This window comes from Diabrotica undecimpunctata, chromosome 6 (genome assembly GCF_040954645.1).
Source record: "Diabrotica undecimpunctata isolate CICGRU chromosome 6, icDiaUnde3, whole genome shotgun sequence".
Taxonomy (NCBI): Eukaryota; Metazoa; Arthropoda; class Insecta; order Coleoptera; family Chrysomelidae; genus Diabrotica; species Diabrotica undecimpunctata.
The window spans coordinates 67,162,282-67,188,054 of record NC_092808.1 but is presented as its reverse complement, the minus strand read 5'-3'; the positions used below and the strand labels follow the sequence as shown (position 1 = coordinate 67,188,054).

At 31.8% G+C, this 25,773-nt stretch overlaps 2 protein-coding genes across 2 annotated transcripts in view; one reads left to right on the top strand and one right to left on the bottom strand.

The window, feature by feature from the left end:
• The window catches only part of LOC140443479 (ras-GEF domain-containing family member 1B-like), a 1,395,894-nt gene that overhangs the window by 1,287,992 nt on the left and 82,129 nt on the right, over window positions 1-25,773 (bottom strand). The gene's annotated exons all lie outside the window — the stretch shown is intronic.
• On the top strand, window positions 18,600-20,717 carry LOC140444380 (uncharacterized). Its single transcript, XM_072536131.1, has one exon. The coding sequence runs from the start codon at window positions 18,600-18,602 to the stop codon at window positions 20,715-20,717; it is 2,118 nt and encodes a 705-aa protein (XP_072392232.1).

Sequence of the window (25,773 nt, the reverse complement as noted above, 5' to 3'; positions counted from 1 at the left end):
GAGAAAGTACTGGCGGGGACTTCGGCATTCTCATAGTTACTTTGGGATATATCACCATTATCATTTTCCAGTAAAGGTATAGAAACTTTTGTTGTCAACGAAGATCTAATATTCTTGTACAATTTTTTACAGTTATTACTAATGGCTATACTCTCTTCGTAGGCAACACGAGCTTCATGTACATATTTCTTTAAATCTTTGGCAAAGTCTCGATGAATTAGTAAATCCTCTATGCGATTTATACGTCTATATTTGTTCCACAACTTTCTTTTATACTTGATCAGATATATTAATTCCCCATTAATCCAAGGTTTTATGTTATTTTTGTATAGGTTTGAAGGTATTTTGGTTTTTGCAGAAATTAACAACGTGTAAGAACTTATTCCAGAATACAACTGGATTCCTTATGTCGCCGAAAACATCATTTCAATCAATATCAGCCAGTTTGCGATTTGCATTTTCAAAATCAATTATTTCATATACCGTTTTATTAACATTATGATTAGGAGTACAGTACTGTAAGTTAAACTGAATATGAAACGTTATGACTGCATGATCTGAGTTACCTACTGGAGAGCTTATTATGGGATGTGTTAATAAATGGGGATCATTAGAGAATACCGTCTAAAATAGATGGTAAATTATTGATTCTGAAACGAGTCGGCTCCGTTATGAATTGATGTAAATTAGAATTGAATACAAAATCTGTAAATATATTTTTGGAAGTTGTCAAGCCACTAGGTGGATCAGTTATAGGCCACGAAATGTCTCTAAAATTAAAGTCTCGAATAACAATCAGATTCTCTAGCCTAGACAGTTCATCAAATGATGCGATAAGGGACTCATCATCATCATCAAGAATTTCCATACTAGGGACAGTAATATCAAGAGATGTAACAGAGAAATTATTAGTAATTTCTGAAGACAAGTAGATACAAGTTCCTCCTCCACGTTGATTACGACGATCACACCTATAAAGGAAATAATTATCAATGTTATAAAGAGAGTCAAGATCATTTGATGTTAACAATGTTTCAGTGATAAGAAGGTCTTAGGATAAAGATAAGAATTAGGTATGTAGACTTCGTTAATTTTATCAAAAGGGAAAGATACCTTGTATGTGGAGTATTTGTCAGTTCTATGTCATTCCATGCAGTTAAACGTAATATCGGGTACCGTCTCACCCAAAAGTTTTAGAAAATCATCGGCTTTCATATCAACACCTATGCGGGAAACATGCACATGACCTTGTCTAGGAATGGTGTTTACAGTAGACGATTCGTTGCTTCCAATAACCGGTTTGTATTTGTTTTCTTTTTTGGATTGGGTATTCCAAGATGACTGTCTTGTTTTTAGATTGTTTTTATTTTCTTTTTGTTTATCACTCGTGTATGAAGGTCGACTAGTGTTTTTGTAATGGGTTTTTGACTGTTGCTTCTCCGACGTTTTTCTAAATGGAATCATAGTTTACTTACTGCTGCAAGTTCACTTTTTATTTTAGTTAGTTCCTTGTTTGTCTTTATGCACTTATCACATACAATAACGTCTAGGTTATGTTCGACATTGAATGCTTTAATATCTTTTTGCACTGTTTGTGTTAATCTATTAACGTACTCTGATAACTGAGGATTAGAACCGGACAGTGGTAACTTTAAATTCACTATTATGTCAATTAGTTCCTGCTTTTTTAGTTTATTTAGTTCCGACATTAAAACTGCAACATAAAATTTGTCATTTTGTAATACGTTAAAGTAGTTTTTTAAAAAATATTTGTTTCTTGCATTTAAAATGTAAAATAGCTATTTGTCTGTCTATTGTTAACATAGGTATTGGTTTTACCCAGAATAAAAAGTTGTTTTTGTTAACATATTTGTAATCTAATCGATAATATTGATGGAACTGTTTATTGGTTTTGAAGTGCAATTAAGAACAATTTGTGTTTGAACGTAAGATTAACTAAAAATGTTGTTTGAAAGAAGTCTAGAAATTTGGAGTTTCTAGAAAATGTTAAAGTACTTTCGTCTGGGAAATTTGAAGACGTTGAAATGAAGAAAGAGCATACTTGTTTTGGCCAATTAAAAGGAAGGAAACTTATTGATGGAAGGGGGTGTTAAGCCAAATGAGTTTTTGGAATGAAAGAAAACGACAGTGAGTGTAGCTGAAAGATAGCTGAAAGGAGCATTTTGTGTCTATAAAAAAAAAGTAAAAAAGTGTCGGTCTTCATTAACCATAAGCCTTGTAGGCATCCGTAAAAGTAACAAAAACAAAGTAATATTTTTTGAAAAGTTAAAATTAAATTCATTGATAAGTAATAGCAGTTGTAAGTACTTGTAACGTTATAAACATCACATCTTTATTAATTTATATTTAAATAATTATTTTATATTAATTTCTTATTAACTTATTAACCCCTTTGCCTTCAGTTTCGTTTTTACTATTTTTTCTTCAAAAAAGTAGTTGGCGCCCTCTTTCTCTTTCTTTTCGGTAGAATAAATATTCGCCCTCTCTCTTTCTGTCCGGTAGACTAAATATTATGTTCTATGTTGACAGAAGAGCCAATTATATCATAGGCATACGTTCTATGTCATATGTGCTAACTTCATTGCAGTCCCTTCCTACTTTCTGTCAATCTGTCTGTTTTTTCTGTTTTTAAAATTTATAAAAGAAGTTAGCAATTATTATGTAGCATTTGCAAATTCTTTGAAATATATATTGAAATACATAATATATTGAAATCCCCTCGTACGTATTAGAAGACGAAATATTTTTTTTAATTCCTCTTAGCGTCGCCGAGTAAAATAAACTATTTTTTTAGAGTTGTTTATATTTCCTCGGTATTCTTTGATCATAAAACCGCTCGATATATGCGTTTCAAATAAACATCCATTTAGATGGCTGAGAAGTTTTTGCCGGAAAGATAATTGTTCACTCTCGCTTAGGTCGCTGTCAGAGGCAGTAGCCTACAGTGTGGGTCCAAATTGTTCGTCAGATTTGTATTGTTCTTGTGTTTCTTTTTTTTTATGGAAATCTAGTGTGTAGTGGCAGTTAATTGTGCAGTATGTGTAGTTACAAAGTAGGTTGAAAGATTTGTTCAAACGGAATGGAAGTTGAGATGCAGTGATGAGATAAGCCGACAAAATTTGTGGAAATAGTGGATATTTACTCTCTGTTAATATGTCAGATTAGAAAAGAGTAATCACTATATGGTTTTGTTAAGTATTTAAGAGATTTGTGCCGTGTACCAGAGTTTTGAAAACGGTTCCAGTGTTGTAAAAGCTGATTATAAGGTGTGTCTAATGTGCCGCTGATTTTGTTCCAACCTCACTTTTATTTGTCTCTGGTCGTCTTTCCAGACCAGTTGAAGCAGTCCTTTTGTTCATGCATAGCAGAAATTCCAGTATAATTCCAGGAGTGTTCTTGCATTTTTTTGTAAAACCAGGGTAACTTTTTTTGTTTTAAACTTTCAAAAAATAAATAAACATTAAAATAGTAATTGCTTTCATAATTTAAATAATAAAAAAAGGTTTTAATAATTAATATTGTAAATATTAGGGTGTGGCTGTGCTGTCATTTTAATTGTTTTCTGTTATAAAATTCAATGTTGACATATGATAGCTAGATTCACATTTTTGTGACTTTAGCTTGTTTTGTTTTTAGAAAAGGTTAATCTTTATGAATAGTTTTATTTAAAAAGATAATTCTTTACTTGTAATAAATTTTTATTTGCCACAGTTTATAGCCCAGTAACATTTGTAAGTTTTGTAGCATCTCGCGAGATTGTAAAAGAATGACATGTAAGTTTTTTTGTTATTTTTGGTATAAATTTTTGTAACTATTTATATCATATATATTTTGTGCCATCTATATTTTTGTAACTATTTGTGGTGACACAACATTAAATGTTTTGATTTATTTCTCTAAGCAATTTTCTTATTTATTAAAAAAAAAGTTATAACTCCCTTTTTGAGTTTCATATAAAAAGATATATTTTGCATTTCCAATAATTATTTCAATAGTTACAACTAGTTGTTGTAATCGTTATAATTTGGCACCTCAAGCGGCGTCCTTTTAAATTGCTAGAAGTCCTTCCTGTTGTTTGTTTTGTTTGCCCATTTGTTCCAGGATATTCATGTCAGTACCCCTTTGTTTCATTTTGGTAGTTGCCCCAATCCAACCCCATTGCCATTCAACTTATCCACGACCCAGCTCTCCAAACAAACCTTGAGTGCCGTTCACACAATTTCATTTATTTTGCTTGCCCTATCTCCAACCCCAGTAGTTTCTGTCCCCAGTTTTCAAACCCCCTATAATTATACCCTATGCGGTAGGAAAAATATAACGTTACAATTATAAGCTTCATTTTATGATCTGTAGAATTCTCTTGGGGTAAGTACGTTCATTGTAATCTATATTCTATAATTCTTACAGCATTTTCAGTATTCATAACCTCACTTCTTTTAAGCCACTTTTTTCAATTATATGTATGTAGTAATCCAACAGAATTTAACTAAGTTCAATAGTAATTCTATTTCATTTTATCCTTGCCATCTGCTATTTGTTTAGTTGTAATTTTGTAAAATGGTAAGGAAATTAAACCCCCTTTGATGTTTCTCTAATACAGGATGTTTAATTTCTAGTTTATTGGCTGTATTAAAACAATATTGGAGAATATGGAATAACATTGGATATTCCTGGAAGAATTTACTGAATATTTTATTAAACAATTTATGGAATAACTGCAGCTGTCAGGAGGACCTAACCACCTAATCGGGAGGCCACAGATATTTAGTAGCAAGCAGCCATCGATGCTATAAGTATCATTCGAATTTATTTAATGTAAATCATTGGCAGGGTTGTTTTTGCCTACTTAAATATTATTTTTTTTTTTTAATAAATATAATTAGTTAAGTAATTGTTTTATTTGCTATCAGCTAAGGGTGGTTCATGGTTTAATTCATAGTTTAAGACAATTTGGTAGTCTTATCGTCACACATTGGCGCCCAACGTTACTTGTCTTATTCGAAGAATTGGGCTCTGAATATTTGGTTTTGTAGCAAATTAACAATCTTCAATAAATACTAATTTTATATATTTTAATATATTCATTCTTTTCAGTTAATTTTAATATATCCATACTTTTGACTATTTTTATATATAATTAACTTTATAAACACTAATTTTCACATGTTGGGTTAAAAAGTATTACCATTTTTATATATTTCAGAATATTTGATTTATATTTTATACTCAGATATTTTTATATATTTTTTTATGATGGTAGGTACTTTTATATTGATTTAAGTGGTCTGTTTTTCTAACCTAACCAGTTTTTGTAGATAGCGTACTTTAATATATATATATATATATATATATATATATATATATACATATATATGTACATATATATGTACATATATATATATATATATATATATATATATATATATATATATATATATATATATATATATATATATACATTTGTATTTAGGCGCCACGCCCTTACTGAACTGCTCCACCATAGGCCTATCGGACACCAGCATATTCTAGTCTAAGCCACAGATCCGTTTTAGAATTTTAAACTGCAGCATTAGCCTTTTTTATTTTTCTGTACACCGAGCGGGGGCTTGAACCCACATCCACTGAACCATTCGACAGTTAAGCGAAGGAGAATCGGCCGCCTGGCCCACTTGGCTGTCTGACCGACTAGCGTACTTTAATTACTTTAATTATTTTTTATTAAATTATTTCTTCAAGATGCTACCTAAACATCTAAAGACAGATGAATTATCATACAAAATTCTTATTAGGAATGTTTCTGTCCCAAATACAGTAGAGGAAAAACGAAAGATTCTTAGTGGACTTCTTTCTCAAGAAACCAGTAACCCTAGTTTTTCTGATATTTCGGTCAACTTATCTTTTGATGTTGATTACCAACAAGCTTCAGCTTCCTATTCTGATCTGTTAGGTCTTATATCTGATTATTCCGGTACAAAATCTGATAGTAGATCCAAAGCTTTTAGTTCTCGTTTAACTCATTTGTCTGGTAGAATCTCCCGTCTACAGCCAACTTCTGTAGATGAAAAAAAATTGAAAAAAGCTATCCGCTATGATTTGTTAAAATTAGAGGCTACTTTTTCTGATATTGTAGATCAAACTGATATTGTAGACCAACCTGTTGCTTCTACTTCTGATAGAGTAAACCTTAATTATTCTTAATCTTCAGCCTCAACTGTTAAGTCTGTTCCTGTTTACAAATGGAGTATTAAAAAATTTTCCGGTAAAAAACCTCTAATTCCATTTCTGGAACAGATTGAAACTTTAAAGTTTTCTGGGAACTGTACCGATAAAGATTTTTTCATCTCTGCAGGAGATTTATTTGAAGGTGCTGCTTTTACTTGGTGACATAATCATTACACAGAAAAAATTTTTAATTCATGGTCTGAATTAGTTGCTTGCTTAAAGGAAACTTATTTACCATATAATTATGAAAGAAATGTGTGGGAACAAATACGTTCTACAAAGCAGTCTTTTAAACAATCGGTCTCTGCATATATTTCTTATATGGAGTCTTTGATGCTCCGGTCTTCAAAATCAATTCGTGAATTTAAAAAAGTGGATGAAACAATTAATGGTCTTCTTCCTGACTATGTCACGGCTCTTGCTTTCCAGGATATGGAATTAGTTGCAGACCTTACAAAGTACTGTAAGAGATTAGAAGTTGCTCTTACTATTTCGTCTCGCAGCAAATTTTCTGTTGAGTCTCTTTCTTCCTCTGCTACATGTGGAACTGCAACATGAAAGGCCATACTTTTTAAGTGTGTAATAAACCCAAGAGAAAGTTTTGTCATGGTTGTGGATTTAAGAATATCACCACAGATGAATGTAGGAGATGTTCAAAAAATCCACAAGAAATCTAAGTTCCCATAGTTGGCTGTATACCATATATAAAAAAATTTTTATTAAAAATCCTTTATAAAAGGTATATAATTTTAAAACCCAATCGGGCTATATCACAAAACGTTTTCGGAATCCATATTCCATCATCAGTGCACTAGGTATACATGGATTGAGCCACTAAATATGTGGGTAAAAACCCGTTAAAAATTGTTTGTTTAAATTTAGTTTACATTATATGGTGTTTAATATTATGACGTTAAAGTTACCAGTGGATTTGGTAACATAGCGACGTATGGCTCCAGGTGAAGTTGCTGGTCCTGAGACGATGTGTCTACGAGGCTTTCATCAAGTCTTCGTAGACATATTTAATTAGTCTGATTAATACTAAAATTCATTGGGCAATATGCATTTATATTCCCCTGAGCGTTTCCCTCAAAAACTGTATATATTATAATTAATAAATTTTTATTATAAACTTTATGCTACATCATCTTATTGGTTACTTTATAACAGTACCTTATTTGAAACTCACTGAGTAATTTTTTATTTTAGAGAGATATTCTCTCTAGTAATTTATTAATGGTAAATTAATAATTTCAGTGTGATAAATACTACAATTCATTGGGTAATTTTTTTTTATTTTCCCCAGATTAACATCTGAAAATTATTTTGTTATGATAATTTTTTTTATATATAACAAATTTTAGTTATAGGTACTCTAATTTTTTTATGAATAATGTATAATTACTTATATTCATTAATTTAATAATTTTGTTATAATATTATTTAAATAACATATAACAAAATTTAGTTTGACGGATACTATAATTCGTTCGGAAGTATTCAATTTCCCTGAGTAATACTCTAAATTTTTTATGATCAATATTTTGTTATTATATTCATTAACTTGATTGCTTTATTATAAGTATTTATTTTTGATTTGTTCCTATAGATTACTACTGCATATACTTATTCCTAGGTAGAACATTGTGTTCTTGTTTTCATTGAGAAAAATTTCTTAGTTGTGTTCGAAATTTTTCTGATGGGTGGCAGGGGTATGTAACGTTATAAACGTCACATCTTTATTAATTTATATTTAAATAATTATTTTATTTTAATTTCTTTATTAATTTATTAATTCCTTTGCCTTCAGTTTCGTTTTTACTATTTTTTCGTTAAAAAAGTAGTTGGCGCCTTCTTTATTTCTCTTTTTTTCCGGTAGAATAAATATTCGCCCTCTCTCTTTTTGTCCGGTAGACTAAATATTCTGTTCTATGTTGACAGAAGAGCTAACTCTATCATAGGCATACGTCCTATGTCATCTGTGCTAACTTCATTGCAGTCCCTTCCTACTTTCTGTCAATCACCTTTTCTAACATAGTAGATTTCTTGCCTGTTTTTGAAATTTATAAGAGAGGGTAGGAATTATTATAAGCTTCATTTTATGATCTTCAGAATTCTATTGGGGTAAATATGTTCATTGTAATCTATATTCTATAATTCTGACAGCATTTCAATATTCATAACCTCACTTTTAAGCCACGTTTTTCAATTATATGTATGTAGTAATCCAACAGAATTTTACTAAGTTCAATAGTAATTCTATTTCATTTTATCCTTGCCATTTGCTACTTGTTTAATAATTGTAATTTTGTAAAATAACAAGGAAATTAAACCCCCTTTGATGTTTCTCTAATACAGGATGTTTAATATTCTAGTTTATTGGCTGTATTGAAACACTATTGGAGAATATGGAATAACTGAATATCGGAGAATATGGATATTCCTAGAAAATTTTTACTGAATATTTTATGAAACAATTTATGGAATAACTACAGCTGTCAGGAGGACCTAACCACCTAATTGAGAGGCCACAGATATTTAGTAGCAAGCAGCTCATCTATGCCATGATGCCACAAGTATCATTTGAATTTATTTAATGTAAAGCATTGGCAGGGTTGTTTTGCCTACTTAAATATTATTTTTTATTTTTAATAAATATGATTAGTTAAGTAATTATTTTATTTGCTATCAGCTAAGGGTTCATGGTTTAATTCATAGTTTAAGACAAGACAAATTCACACTTGAGAGACTGAGCTATGCGACGCATAGACGATAAGCTCCCATGGTTGATTAAGGTATTATTTTTATAATAGTATTTCAATTCTCTTTTTAACAATATTCTCCGTTGCGAGGACTTCTGTGTTTCATCTATGCTTAAAGACTCCAATGGATTTTGGCAGGAACTTTTACATAAACAATTTCGTAATATATATAAATATATATATATATATATATATATATATATATATATAATGTTAGTTCAAAATGTGATTTTCATTACTACCAATAATTGTGGCTTAAGCCCATATAAATATAATATTTAAATAATAAATTGAATGAAGAAAAAGGATTTTAAGTACGATGATAATGTTCACATATAACACAACAACTATAAGTAAAAAAAATGGTATTAAGTAGAATGGTAAACAAAGAAATATATGTGTGATGCTAGAATAAAATTAGTGATTTACTAGTTTTTACTCTTAGTACTTTTTAGATTAACATGTTTAAAATACAAAATTTACTTTCTCCTCATTTCAGTTCCTAGTTCCATTTATAAATATGTACCATACAGAAAATAGTTTTCCATAGTTTTTCTGGAATCAAGGGGTTATGCTTTTAATTGTGCTAATATTGTGTATTGTATATTGGTTTATAAATTATTTTACTTTCTAGTGTTTTCAAATAATTTTGTGAAATCGGTCTTCCCTAGTTAACGTTTATTCTTTATATTATATTCTTCCGCAAGTATGTTACTGCTACAAGCATAATTATTCTTTTCAATATACCATCGTTATTATATTCAAATTTTTAAACGTGTTAAAGTTGCTTGTATTAAAAAATTCAATATTACTAAATAAGAATAGTTACTTATTTGTATTTGACAGTTTCTGCTGTATTGTGCACTCATATCTAATAATTTATGTAAATATTTATTAGAATTAAAATCTAATAGAAGGCAAACACGCATTCGATAATTATTTTTGCACTGCAACAGATAACCAGTTTGTGCCCGCAATTGTTGAATATACAAATCAGCGAACCGCCGACATTGCTGTTATTTAAACATTTGCAAATAACGATGCAAACACGTTCTATTTTCTAATTGAACTAATTGGTGATATATACAAGAACATAAATTATAGAAGAATTCTTATATCATCAAAAGCGAAAGATAAGAAAACAACTGTAAACAATATTTGTATAACGGTTTAATGGTGTATTATGATTTCGCAGAGTAATTCTCACTATTCATTAATTTGTTTATTATCATACAAGAATCAAGAAGATTAGTAATTTCAGACAAACGTATGTAAGTTACTGGTAGATTCTACTCAAGCTCTTTCACATTACATTTGTCGTTAAATTAAAAATGTCTAATTTCTTAAATTCACAACCAAAAAATAAATGTAAACCAACTGTAAGAAAAAAGATTAATAAATAACATTATAAAAACACATCCTGCCTTACACTGCTGTAAAATTTCCTATTTATAATTTGTGTTAAGGCACATCTCCACGGAAAAAATGTCACATACAAGTAAGAAAACTTATAATGTATTTGTAGAGCAGTAAAATAAATAAATAATATATAGATATACTTGAAACGTTTACATGTGTAAGTTTATTGCACAAGTATACGGGAACATATATTTGGTAATTTGTTTATTGATATTTATATCGTTTCTACGATATTGTATCTACATGGCCCAATTTTATATGAGCAAATTTATGTGGAACTTGAGCGTGAATATGAGAAAGACTTGATTGACAGCTGAGATTTTATAATCCGTAGAATCATAAATTATGTGTAGTTCCGTAGAATAGTGTGATGTATCAGTTTGTTTATGTAGTATTACTTGAGAATTGAGATATCAGAGAATTAAGGTAATTAAAAAACATTAAGACTTAATTAACGAAGTAAAACTGTCAAATAATTATTTGAAAAGAACGTGATAGGTAAATACCATGATGGATTTAGAGGAGACAGACTGACAACAAGTTTGTGCTAAATTAAATACAAAGTTCCACTGATGAACAGAGTTTAGATCTACATAATATGGTTTTTTTAATATTTATAGATTTTCAACAAGCATATAATAAAATAAACAGAACAGAAATATACGCGGTAATGAGAGGCTCGGTATACCTGTAAAACTTATAAAATTTAATTTAGTCAACTCATACTTAATCAGATAACAAATTTAGCGGAGTGAAACAAGAAGATCTCTCCTAAGTAAAACTATTTCATGTTATTTTAGAAGGTATTTCGAGAAAACAGTAACTTACGAACAACGAGACTATACTTCATAATAAACACCAGTATATACCATCTGTAGTCATATGTGGTCATATTAATAAGATCTATAAAAGAATTAAAGTATTTAAGAATTTCGAGAAACAAGCAACAGTATGAATTAAAATACATGACACTAGAGAATCTTCTTTTAAAGGTGTCTATCTTCTTATGATGTTGGCCTTATTGACCCATCTTATTCTATTTACTGACGTTAGACCAGTCCATTTCCTAAGATTGGCCAGTTTCCTAAAATCGTCCTTTATTATTAAGCATAATGTGGCCGAAGTAAGTTTTCTGTTCTTTATGGTGTTATTTTTGTCTTTTCTTAGCCTCTCAAAAATAATTATGTTAGTTGTGTGGCGTTTTGCCGTATAGATGTGCTGGAAATCATGATTACTGGAATTGCGAAAAACATAAAAATAAAGGAAAACCAGCAAAATGTACCTTATGTAAAGGTGCTTATACATCCAATTATAAAAAATGCCAGGCTTATCTAGAGATACAAGCTAGAAGATACCCACATAAAAATGTGCAATCATTACAAACAAACAATGCCCGCATCTATCAGTGACACAAAAAAAAACATGCAACAAACTAGCAACCTATAACTAGGTATGTCACAACCAACAACAAACATAAATCTACAAGATAATATCACTTTATCACAATCACTTTGAGTTTACAGAAAACAGTAGAAAACAACAATAAACAATAAATTTATTGACACTAGAAATGCAACAGTTAAAATAACTCATTACTAAAAAAAAATTGATAGCATTACAACTAATAAGAATTACCGAATGGAACGCAAATGGACTTCTAAAACATGGCTAATATTCTTAGGCACTTCATAAAAACATGGCATCAAACTCGTTCACCTCAAGACATAACCAAATTGAACAGAATATGTAGCCAAACGCCAATTTCCAACATTACCTGGAAATTCTGACACCCAACCCAGATAGTGATTACTTATTATGGAAGGCCAAAAATAAGCTGAACAGAAGATTTTAAATGGTTAAAGGTAGATCCTGAAAAACCCAAAACACTTAGAAAAGTTACTTTAGCCGCTAACAAACAGGGCAAATGAAGATGACATCTATGAATATTTAGACAGTCCTAATCAAATGAACCATCGACCCAAATGGGCAACTCCTAACGAAGAAAAAAGTCCAATGAAAAACTTCAATAAAAAGAAGTCACCTGGACATAGTCTGATAATGGCCAACATATTAAATAATCTACCCAGAAAAGGAATAGTAAGTCTAACACAAATCATAAACTCGATACTAAGAATAGGCTACTTTTCTGCACAATGGAAGTTTGCAGAAATCATTCTTCTTCTTCTTCTCGTGCTATATCAGAATTATCCGACGTTGGCGATCACCATTGCGAAGGCTTCTCGATCTTCTGCAATATGGAATAATTGTCCTGCATTTGATATCTGAGTCCATTCACAAATGTTTTTTAACCAAGAAACTTGTTTTCTTCCTACTCCTCTACGGCCCTCTGTTTTGCCTTTAAGGATCAGTTGTGATATTTTATATGAACTTCCCCTTACTATATGTCCCAGATAAGACATTTTTCGATGTTTTTTAACAGTCTTTAGCAGTTCTCTATCTTTGTTGACTCTCGTTAGTACTTCTTCATTAGTTATCCTTGCTGTCCAAGGTATCTTCAACATTCGTCTATGAACCCACATTTCCAATGCTTCAATTTTGTTCATGATCGATACTTTTAGCGTCCACACTTCTGCACTATACAAAAATACAGACCAAACATAGCACTTAACCATTCTTTGTCTTAGTTCTAAACTGAGATGATTATTGCGAAGAAATGACTACATTTTCATAAAAGTAGTTTTAGTCATTGCTATTCTACGTTTTATTTCTATGTCTGGATCTAGTTGGTCCGTTATTACAGTTCTCAAATATGTCATTTTGTGAACTTTCTCGACTTGGACTCCGTTTAATTGAAGGTTTGCATCGGGATGTGGGTCACGACTAAACACTAAAAATTTGGTTTTGTCTGAGTTTATTTTAATGCCCATTTCCTCTCCTACCTCGTGAATGCAATCAAGCAGAATTTGGAGACCTTCAATACTATCTGAGAGAATTACTGTATCGTCTGCATATCTAATTACATTAAGTAGTTCCCCGTTAATTTTTATTCCATATGGTTGTCTCTCAAGTGCCTTTATAAATAACTGGTCCGAGTAAACATTGAACAATGTTGGCGACAAAATGAAACCTTGTCTGACTCCTCGTTGTATGGAGATTTGATCGGTGTAGTTATCTCCAATTTTTACAATTCAGTATTCAGTACAGATTCCAGTACAAATTTTTAATGACACGAATATCCTTGTCATCTATTCCGATATTTTTCAGTATTTGCATTAATTTTACATGCTGTACTTTATCGAATGCCTTTTCGAAGTCCACGAAACATGCAAATACATCTTTTTTTTTGGTCATGGTTCATGTTAAGCGCAAAAAGTGCCTCCCTGGTTCCCATAGCATTTCTAAAACCAAATTGGGTATCTTCGAGATCTTCTTCGCATTTGCGTCTAATTCTGTTGTAAAGTATTCTTAGGAAAATTTTAAGAGTGTGACTCATTAGGCTAATTAATCGATATTCTGAGCATTTTCTCGCATTGTGTTTTTTAGGTATTGCGACAAAGATGGATTTGAGCCAATCGGTGGGAATCACTCCGGCGTTATATATTGAATTAAAAAGTCTTACCACTATTTTTATGTTATCATCCTCTATTAGTTTTAGCAACTTAGTTGGTGTATCATCTGGACCACAACCTTTCTAATTTTAGCATTATTTATAGCGTGTTCTACCTCGCATTTCATAATTTGTGGGCCGTTTCTACAGTTTTGGTAGAATTCGGCAATATTATTCCTGTCATCTTCAAACAACTCTGATATATACAGCTGCCATTCTTTTCTTATTTCGTGCTCATGTACAATAATTTTGATATTATTGTCAACGAGTACAGAGGGAACTCGTTTTTTAAATATGTTACTCATTTCTTTTAGTTTTTTGTGCATATTAAATAAGTCGTGTTTAAATATTACATCCTCCATTTCGTCGCAACTTTCTCTCATCCATTTTTCTTTGGGTAATTTGATCTCCTTTTTATTCTTCTCTGCAGGTGTCTATTTTCTGTTTCATTGGATTTTATTAGTCGACGTTGTTTCAATAATTCCAAGATGTCGTCTGTCAACCATTTATTTTTCTTGATTAAGTTTTTTCTTTAATCATTATTTGTGGAGATTTCGTTAACTTGGTTTTTAAATTCTCTCCATAGTTCTTCTGGATCTTCTAGTTGTTCTTCGATGTTTTTTATTCTGTTGTTAAATCCTTTTTTATGTTATGTTTTATGTTTATATCGTCAAAGTTAAGTACATTGGTTTTTGGTTTTTGTCGCTAAATTCGTTTTAACCTTAGTTTAATATCTGCTACAAGTGGTTGATGATCAGATCAAATATCAGCCCCAGGAAATGTAGTGACTTTTTTGACGGCATTTCGGAAACGCTCATTTCAGAAATCATTACGATTCCAAAACTAGGAAAACCTTCACATGAAATTACATTCTACCGACCCATCAACCTATTACCAGTTATGTCCAAAGTTATGCAAGAAGTCTGAATATTGAAATACACAACAAAAATGCTATACCTAATGATCAGTTCGGTTTTCGCTAAAAACACGGCACAACTGAACACGTGATAGAAAAGATACAATCAGCCTTCCAGGAAAACAGCTTTTGCAACGCCATTATCCTGGATATTAGTCAAGCATTTAATAAGGTCTGGCATCCAGGATTACAACAGGATACACGAGATTAAAATCATACACTCGAAGAAAGACTTTTTTATGCAAGATACGAAGAAAGTGTGTCTAACATCCACAACATAAATGCGGGGGTCCCGCAAGGCAGTGTATTGGGATCAATTCTTCACACAATCTTTACAGCTGATTTTCCAACTGAAGAAGAATCCACAATCGCAACATTCGCAAATGACACTGCAATTCTGGTCAAAAACCCAGATTCCATACAAGCAGTTGAAATATTACTATTAATTGAAATATGGGATAAGAAATGGAAAATCAACAAAGCAAAATCATGTATTATAATAATATTATATAATATATTTCCATATTTTTAATTTGTCTTCAATTCTAGTCCAAATCTGGCCTTCGATATCTACAACTGTGTTAGTAGGTTGGTACTGCTTTGTTTAATATTTTTGTGCATATGGAAGTAGTTATTTTTGCGTTGCAGTGTTTCAATTTCTGTACATTTCTCCGTCCGCCATGATTATTTCGCTCTATTTATTATCCGTAGTGTATTCTTATGAAACTTATTCTATTTATTTACATTTCTACCTTTCAATTTCCTTCGCTCTTCAATCATCTACAATATTTCATCTGTCATCCTTTCTTTTTTTTTTAATATAAAATTTTCATGCAAAGATATGGTGTGTACGTATTGTCGGTTACCTTAATAGATGTCTTCATTTCGTTCCAGTGTTCTTCTATGTCGCTAGCGAGGTGTTAAATTATTATTTTCGCAAAATTTCTATTAAGCTCTGTTTTTACTTTTTCCTAGATGTTGTTTTCTTTCAATAATTTTATATCTATTTTGGGTTTTTCTTATGGGTTATTTTGAGTGGTGTGCTAATATTTGCAACTAATAGATTATGATACGAGAAGACATTACAATGTCCAAAATCTTTTATTTATGTTGGTAAAGTCTTTTTGGTTTCTTATGAATCTCCCTGAGGAATCACCGAAAGCTTTTCATGTATAAAGGCGTGTTGGATGTAATTTGAAAAATGTATTCGTTATAACCATACCCGTCTGTTGGCCAATTTGGGTCAGCCTTTCTACTCTTTCGTTTCTTGTGCCAAGATCTTTATGTTCCTACAACATTCTCGACTGTACTTTGACCTATTTTTGAGTTAAAATCGTCCATTCTAACCAGTTTATTCTGTATGTGTGTCTGTAAAATTGGGCGTAAAACAGACCATGTTTTATTTTACAAAAGTTTTTCTGTATTATTTGGATAGTTGATAAGCTACATTTACCTCCAAAATTCGATTACGCATTTTGAAATATTGTGGATTATAGTTTAGGGGGTTGTCTTACGAAAAATTTTGTTTGTTCGTAGTCAATATAAAATGTAAAGACCTCAACGGACAAGAAGAAAAATGATAACGAAAAATAAAAGAAGGAAACAATTTATCAGATTATTTTACAAATTTATTAAACAATTAAGAACTAAATATGTTATTTTTTTCGAAAAAGTGTAAACATACATCAAAAATATAATACACATAACGTCTTGTGGACTTTCTTTGTTTCTTCAATAAATGGGATATTTTAAAATTTTACGACTACTAATTTATTGCTTATAATTTACATATTTTAACTAAAGTTTAAATGTTAAACTGGTATATAAAAGAAAGTTACAAATTTTACTTTTTAGAGATAATTCGTAGGCTTTATTATTACATAGCGAATTAGAATTTTAAATTAGTGTTTAATTATAATTTTACGATAATTTTACATTATAAAATAATAGTTTAGTATATATACATCGTTTTGTCAGCATTTCGGTGTAAATATGGCTAAATACGTTTATCTACGTTTCTTCGTCATTGTGGCATACACTTTCAGTCTTTATTTTTTTAATAATTCATTGATAAGTTTTACATTGTAAATTATTTTTATGGTTTCCCTGTTCTCATTATATAATAATATTTTACTAATATTTTTAAAGAATTTTTTATGAACAAAGTGTTCAACATTTTTTACCTCTTCATTGAATCTACTATCTAACTATGCCTATATCAGCTACATTTAGTTTTATTGAAAAATTGTAATTTTATGTATTTTTGAATTTTAACGAATAACTAATTTGTATACGTGATTCTTTATAATCCAAAGTGTTACATAGAAAATAACTATTGTGTTTTCGATATTGGATATTTTCTAAATCATGCAATACCAATCAAATCGAATATCAATATTAAACAATTATAAATGAATATTAAATATCTCTGGAATCATATATAATAAATTAAATATAAATAAAGATGTGCATGAATGAATACCATTTTTACATCGACAAATAAAGTGGTGTGAACAAAGTAGACGAGGCATTAAATAATAATAAAATGGTGAGTGTCAGAGACACTCAGTAGATTATTTTATTATTTATGGCTTAAGTCGAGTATTATTGCTTATTAAGCATAAGACGCACTCAAAAGATGTTTATTCTAAATATTAGGGCGACGTGGTTCTTATGTTTATATCTCACGTCGAGAATGTGTAATTAAATTTAACGACTTCCCGCTTTGATTATATTTTTATTTTGGAGAAGCCGTGGCATGTTTATATTAATTTAAAAGATTGTAAAATCAGTACCTTTGTGAACTTACCACCGATATATTCTTTAGAATTATTTCATTTTAAAACTGCCTGTAATTTTTGAATAGAAGTTATTATTGATAATTTTGGACTTTTATTCCATCGAACGATATTGATGTAGAACGGGTAGATTTACATTGATACAACCAACATTTGGCGACCGTGACAGGACGGGCAGTTTACGGGAATAATCGTTTTTGAGTATACCGGGTGTGCCGAAAGTGTAGTGATCTAACCGGACACCCTTGACCGCACGTTTAATTTGTTGTTGTTCCGATAAACGTGTGTAGTTTGTTCAAGTGTGCATTGTGAATCATGGATCAAAACAAAAAGCACTGTAAAGTACTCCGTACCACCTTTACTAAATCGGCGAAAGAGTTGGAAGAGCTGTTGTCGGCGCCGGAAGGAAAGGTACGTTTAATCGTGGTGACCTTAGAAATTTTGAAACAAAAATATGAGGATCTAAGGAAAGTTGACAGCGATATATACCAGTGTCTGTTGGAAAGTGATGAAAGTGAAGCAGACTTGTTGGCAGAGATAGATGGTAGCGAAGTTTATCTAAGGAAATTTACCGACCTGAACACACAGGCTGAGGATTTTCTACAGAAACCGCGGGACGAGCCAGGTGCAGAGGTAGACTCCATGGCCTCGGAAAGTAGTGTAGGCAGCAGATCAGGTAGGCGTAAATTTAAATTACCTACTCTAGAACTTAAGAAGTTTGATGGAAATATCAGAAACTGGTGCCCTTCTGGTCCCAGTTTCAAAAGATACATAATGATGCGGATATAGATTTAAATGATAAAGTGGAATATCTGGTCCAATGTACGTTAATGGGTAGTCGGGCAAGACAGTTAGTTGATAGTTTTCCAGCCACTGGGAACAATTATGGTAAAATGGTAGACTGTCTTCTTTCGCGATTCGGGCGGGATGATTTGCAAATAGAGGTATACGTGCGGGAGTTGCTAAAATTAGTAATTAATAACACCTCGTCTGGCAATAAAAGGGATCTATCTTTGTTGTACGACAATCTCGAAACTCAATTACGGGCGTTAGAGACACTTGGGATAAAATCAGATAATTACGCGGCGATGCTGTTTCCGTTAGTAGAATCGTGTTTACCATCGGAACTATTGAGAGTTTGGCAACGTATTCCCGAGGGACCCGAGGTCGCTGGATCACAAGCTTTTATAAATACGGTGGGCGTTTCTACTATAGAAAATCGACTTAACAATCTCATGCACTTTTTGAAAAAGGAAGTCGATAATGAACAGCACATTTCTTTAGCGGTGGAAGGCTTTGATCTACCTAGTGCAGCAAATAGAGATGTTAAACGGCCTATTCAGAAATCGCGGATACCACAAGAAAACTTTTCTACGGCAATGGGTCTAATAAATTCAGAAGTGACAACGAAGTGCCTTTTTTGCCAAAATTCGCACGACAGTACTGGCTGCTTTAAAGCTCAGAAGTTGACCTACGAGCAAAAAAGAAATATTTTGACACAAAAGGGTGCATGCTTTCGATGCTTAAAAATTGGCCATCAAGCTCGAAAATGTCGAGGTCATTTAAGTTGCTTAGTTTGTAGTAGATCACATGTTTCTCTAATTTGTCCGACACTTTCATTTAATAGAACAAAGGCAAATAATTTGAAGCAAAAACAACAAGATGATACGGTAGCGAAAGTCGATCAGGCACTTGCGAATAGTTCTAATACGAACACACAGGTTTTTTTGCAGACGCTGCGCGTAAAAATGACTCATTTAGGTAAATCAAGACATGTGCGAGCATTGATTGATACTGGATTGCAGAAATCATATATTTTGAAGGTGACAGCTAAATTTTTGGGATATCAGTCAAAAGGAAAAATTAGTCTCGTTCATGGGTTATTCGGAGGAAGTAATTTGATGCAAAATCATGATTGCTATGACGTGGAATTAAATCACGATACTTATAGTTGTACCTTTGAAGCATTGGATCAAGCTGTTATTTGCAATAGTGTATCTTCCATATTCGATGGGCCCTGGACGGAAGAGCTTCGTAAATTAAATATTGAAATATCTGACTCATATGATTCTACTCCAATTGAACTTTTGATAGGATCAGATATCGCGGGCAAACTTTACACTGGAAGAAGACATATTTTGAATTGTAACTTGGTAGCGATAGAGACCCTATTAGGCTGGACTCTAATGGGAAAGATACCAGTTGAAACGCATAGTAACTTATCTATGATCTCGCTCTCTCTTTTTGTCAATAATGCCCCCATTACGAATTTTTGGGAGCTCGACGTACTAGGCATAAATGATCCAATGGGAAGGAAGACTCGCGATGAAACCGCATTAGCAGCAAAGAAACTTTTTCTGGAAACCATTTCTGTTGACACCCATGGACGATATGAAGTTAGGCTCCCATGGTTGGAGGGACATCCAGCGCTGCCTAGTAACTATCACTTGGCAAAAAGTAGATTAGATAACACGGTGAAGAAGATTACTAAGGATGGTTATTTTGAGGCATATGACCAAGTATTTCAAGAGTGGTTAAATGACAATATTATTGAGGAGGTAGTGGAGGAGCAAAGGAACCAGGAAGCCCATTACCTACCACACCGGCCAGTGATTAAACCAAGTAGCATTACTACGAAAATACGACCAGTTTTCGATGCATCAGCCAGAGAAAAGGATAGCCCTTCTTTGAACCAGTGTCTAGAAAAGGGGGTGAATTTAATTGAGCTAATTCCCGCTATTTTGTTGAGGTTCAGACAGCAGAAATTTGGAGTAACTTCAGACATTAGCAAAGCTTTTCTACAGATCAGTGTACATCCGAAAGACAGAGATTTCCTTCGATTTCTATGGTATGATAAGGAGAACAACCTTAAAGTGTTTCGTCATCGACGGGTAGTGTTTGGAATCAACAGTAGCCCGTTCTTGTTGGGAGCTTCATTAGAATATCATCTGTCAAAACTTGTGGATGAGTATGACTCGAAAGCTTCTTTTACTACAGACACTGTTAAGTAACTGTCAAACAGTTTTTACGTGGACAACTGTGTTACTAGTGTTGTTAGTGAAATAGAATTGAAAACCTTTATCAAAGAGGCAAATATGATAACGGCTAAAGGAAAATTCGACTTAAGAGGGTGGGAGTTTACTCACCAAGTTCAAAATGATTCCTTTAACATTTTTACGGTGGTTCTGGAAATTAAGTGGAACAAGCTGGATGACACTTTATCTATAAACCAAGACGACGAAGATATCGAACAGATTTTAAGTAAATCGGTAACCAAAATATTGATGCTATTCCAAGCACAACGAATATTTGACCCCATAGGTTACAGTTGCCCAGTCACCCTACTACCAAAGCTGTGGTTACAGAAAACATGGGAGAAGCAACTGGGATGGGACACGCCGGTTGACGAGGAACTGGAAACTCTTTTCCGTAGCTGGATAAAACAGCTTTCTTATCTAAATGCAATAAAGATACCTAGGTGGATAAACGCTGGTACTGAGGAAGCAGAACACTGGACGTTTCATACATTTTGCGATGCCAGCAAGGAAGCCTCTTCCGCTGTGGTATTTTTGAGAGGAATTAGGGACGGGCGTGTATTCGTACATCTCTTAGCGGCTAAATCAAGGGTAGCCCCAATAAAAAAGCTGTCAATACCTCGTCTGGAGTTAATGGCTGCGGTGTTTGGTGTAAGGCTATATACTACTGTCAAGGAAAGCCTCAACATTGAAATGGAATCTTTTTTCTGGAGTGACTCGACCACCGTACTGTCATGGATAAGGAGACCCAAGGAATGGTCCACATTTGTCTGGAATCGTGTGTCAGAGATACGGAAATTATCTCATGGTGAAAACTGGCACCACGTTCCTGGTAGACTGAATCCTGCTGACCTTCCATCGCGGAGTTGTTCAGCCAAGCAGTTACTCGAATCAAGATGGTGGGAGGGGCCACAATGGCTTTATCAGGACCTGGCGATTGATCCTCAAGTAGATCTGGATTACAATGAAGATGAGATCAATCAAGAGAGGGCAATTCGAACAACTTGGACTCTGAGGGAAACAACGACCCAGGCATCTCTTCTCGAGCCCAGTGGAAAGAATTTGAGGTGCGCGCGGTTGAAAGTGCAAACGAGTGTGATGACGCGAAGACGGGAGTGTCTAAAAGCAGAGTACCCGAAACGCACAAAAGTGATACGCGCTACGTTACGCGGAGTGGGCGTAAGGTTAAAATATCTGCTAGATATACTGACTTTTTTATGAACTAGTTTGTAGAATGTTTTAATTTTCTTGTGTGTTATTGTTTCTGTTTCTTGTGTAGTAGGTTTTCTTTTATTTTTTATGTTGTTGTCTCTGATTGTTTGTGAGTCACGTTTCTTATTGTAACTTTGCCTCAGGTGGGAGGATGTCAGAGACACTCAGTAGATTATTTTATTATTTATGGCTTAAGTCGAGTATTATTGCTTATTAAGCATAAGACGCACTCAAAAGATGTTTATTCTAAATATTAGGGCGACGTGGTTTTTATGTTTATATCTCACGTCGAGAATGTGTAATTAAATTTAACGACTTCCCGCTTTGATTATATGTTTATTTCGGAGAAGCCGTGGCATGTTTATATTAATTTAAAAGATTGTAAAATCAGTACCTTTGTGAACTTACCACCGATATATTCTTTAGAATTATGTCATTTTAAAACTGCCTGTAATTTTTGAATAGAAGTTATTGTTGATAATTTTGGACTTTTATTCCATCGAACGATATTGATGTAGAACGGGTAGATTTACATTGATACAACCAACAGTGAGTGACTACTAGACCAATAGAATAATTTATTTAGACTAATATAAGCATATGTTAATTATTATTTTTAATTTCATAAGTAAATCAGTTCGCCCAAAATGTGTTTATATGTATAAAATAATAACGTATTTTAAATAAATAAATATACAAACGTACTACTAATAATATACAGTTTATATGCAGCAATAATTTACATTGGTATTAATAAAAATACTACTACCAACCAGATTAGATACGTTTTAATATCGGTCGATTTTCTCAGATATTTCTCACTCTCGTACTCTGTTTCTATATAGACATATTTTCTTAAGTATCTTATAAACTGTCCTCTCTGTCTTCACTAAACACGTTAACGTTCAAATGAAACTGGTAGTGGAGAACATCTTATTAGAAAGATATTATTGTGATAAGAAAAATCTCTTAAACTGTATCAAACGTGCCGAATTGAGTTTTGCACTAAAAACAATAAATATTAAGAAACATTATTATCTTTTTAATTTTTTCATTGAATAAACTAAAAGATAAAATTAAACAAAAAAATTTCTTTGTCAAATCTTTAAGCTAAAGATCGTTTACATAAATGAACTTTTAAACTCATTTACATAAATGAGCGTCTCTTTACCTTCTTATATTGTGAACAATATCCGTCTACAGCAATGGATAATTTCTTCTTCAAAAATATATAAAGTAATTAACAGTGACTCGTACCGTTAAAATAACCATTCCCATAGAAACTCTAGTAGAGTTAGATTAATAAAGTTATTAAAAAAGCAATTACATATACAAGTTCTAAAACTAGCGGTAAATGGTAAAAAACTATCAGTCTCATAAGATTGAAAGTACCTAAGCCTTCTTAGGTACTTTCTAGATAAAGATAAAAGTGACGAAGACCTAGATAGTGGCTATGAAAAAAACATCTCGCGTATTAGGTTTCCCTTAAGTATCTTTACTGCAAGCCTCTTTGTACTATGTACAGTAAACAAACCTGCAAGTACCTAATATTCCGCAAAATCTTCAGATTCAGAAGATACCATAGTGAACTTTTAAATGGATAAAAAATAAACCTACAATACAACTATATATAATACAAAATTTTGCACAGATTGGATCAGATTGAAAAATTAGCTTAGACCAAAGAAAAAATCGAAAAAATTTTCGCAGATATCTGAAGCTTTTAAGACATAGGTGGGGGTTACTAGATGACGAATACATGAAAAAGTACTCGTATTTTTACCTTGCGTTTTTTTTAACAATAATTTATGGTCACAATTTGATTTTTTGTCTATAAGTTTTTTCCCTTATATTTTACAGAAACAATATTTTTATATCATTTTTTTATATCAATATATCAAGAATATCTTTATTTTCCCGTTTTTTAAATTAAAATTGATAAAAAATTTACGGATATATTTGCAAAAAGCAGTTTTTTTGCACTAATTTATAAATTTTATTAATTTTTTTTATTACTAAATAAAATGTTATTAATACATTTGAGTATCGAGGAATTACCGTCTTTTAAATTTGTGCGAAATTTCCCCCGATCGGTCAAATAGTTTGAAACTTATTTAATTTATTTATCCCTGAGGCTAAATATTTAAACTATTGAACTTGCTCTACTAATCATGCTAGTCACATTTAGCACATTTCATAGGATTCTTTAAGAACTATCTCAGAAGTTAAATGCATATTGCGTTTTTATCGAAATTATTTACAAAATAAAAGTTTAAAAATAGGCATGTTTTTTTACTTATCAACAACTTTAATAACTTCTATATTTTTCAAGTTACAGACTTGTATATGTATATCATATCTCCATTGTTTATAAACATTAAGAAGTAAAATTTGCACAAATTTTGAATGAAAATCTAAACTTTATATTGAAACTTATAGCTATAAAATTAATCCAATTTTTCGAAACTTACAGCCCTTCGAAACGAAGGTACTTTCGAAAGATCGACATAGGAAAGTGGAGGAGATAACTGTTTCAGCTCCTTTTTTTTTTTTTCGAGATCGCAACTTTAAATTGAAACACGTAGGAAAAATTTACATTATCTTGGCTTCCATTTCAGCTAGAAGTCTCTTTTTTTTTAAACTTGTTAGTTCGTCGACATATGAATAACTACATAGTTTTCACTGGCCGGGAAATATGGGAAACCTCGGAAAAATTGAGTCCATTTGAAATTCACCGTAATGACATAATTTTCACCCCTCCCCCCCTCCCACGTGAATCTCGTAAAATCCCGGAAAATCAACAAAATTATAATTAATATAAGGAATATAATAATATAATGTGTAAGTTGTTACGGTGAATTTCAAACAGACTCAATTTTTTCGAGGTTTCCCATATTTCCCGGCCAGTGAAAACTATGTACTTAGTTATTCATATTTCGACAAGCTACCCCAGATTAAAAAAAAAGGCTTCTAGCTGCAATGGAAGCCGAGATAATGTAAATTTGTCCTATGTGTTTCAATTTGAAGTTCCGATCTCGAAAAAAAAAACAGAGCTGAAACAGTTATCCCCTCCACTTTCCTATGTCGATCTTTCGAAAGTACCTTCGTTTCGAAGGGCTGTAAGTTTCGAAAAATTGGATTAATTTTATAGCTGTAAGTTTTAATATAAAGTTTACATTTTCATTCAAAATTTTTGCCAATTTTACTTCTTAATGTTTATAAACAATAAAGATGTGATTTTTTTAAAAATAGTCGCTAACTTCGTTCCTATTGGTCATAGAAGTTTTTTTTTAAATGTGAGTTTTTTTACTAGCTATGTGAGTAGCTTGAAAAATATAGAAGTTATTGCAATTGTTTATAAGTCAAAAACATACCCCTTTTTCAAACGTTTATTTTATAAATAATTTCGATGAAAACGCAATATGCATTTAACTTCTGAGATAGTTTAAGTCTTAAAGAATCCTATGAAATTTGCTAAATGTGACTAGCATCATTAATAGAGCAAGTTCGATAGTTTAAATATTTATCCTCAGGGATAAATAAATTAAATAACTTTTAAACTATTTGACCGAACGTTGGGAAATTTCGCACAAGTTTAAAAGACGGTAATTCCTCGATGTCCAAATGTATTAATAATATTTTATTTTGTTAATAAGAAAATTAATAAAATTTATAAATTAGTGCAAAAAAACTACTTTTTGCAAATATCTCCGTAAATTATTTATTAATTTTAATTGAAAAAACGGGAAAATAAAGATATTCTTGATATAAAAAATTATATAAATATTGGTTATGTAAAATATAAGGGAATAGACAAAAA

Excerpts from the sequence above, each read along its gene's own strand:
- LOC140444380 (XM_072536131.1), top strand. The coding sequence starts at position 18,600 with ATGGTAGACTGTCTTCTTTCGCGATTCGGGCGGGATGATTTGCAAATA.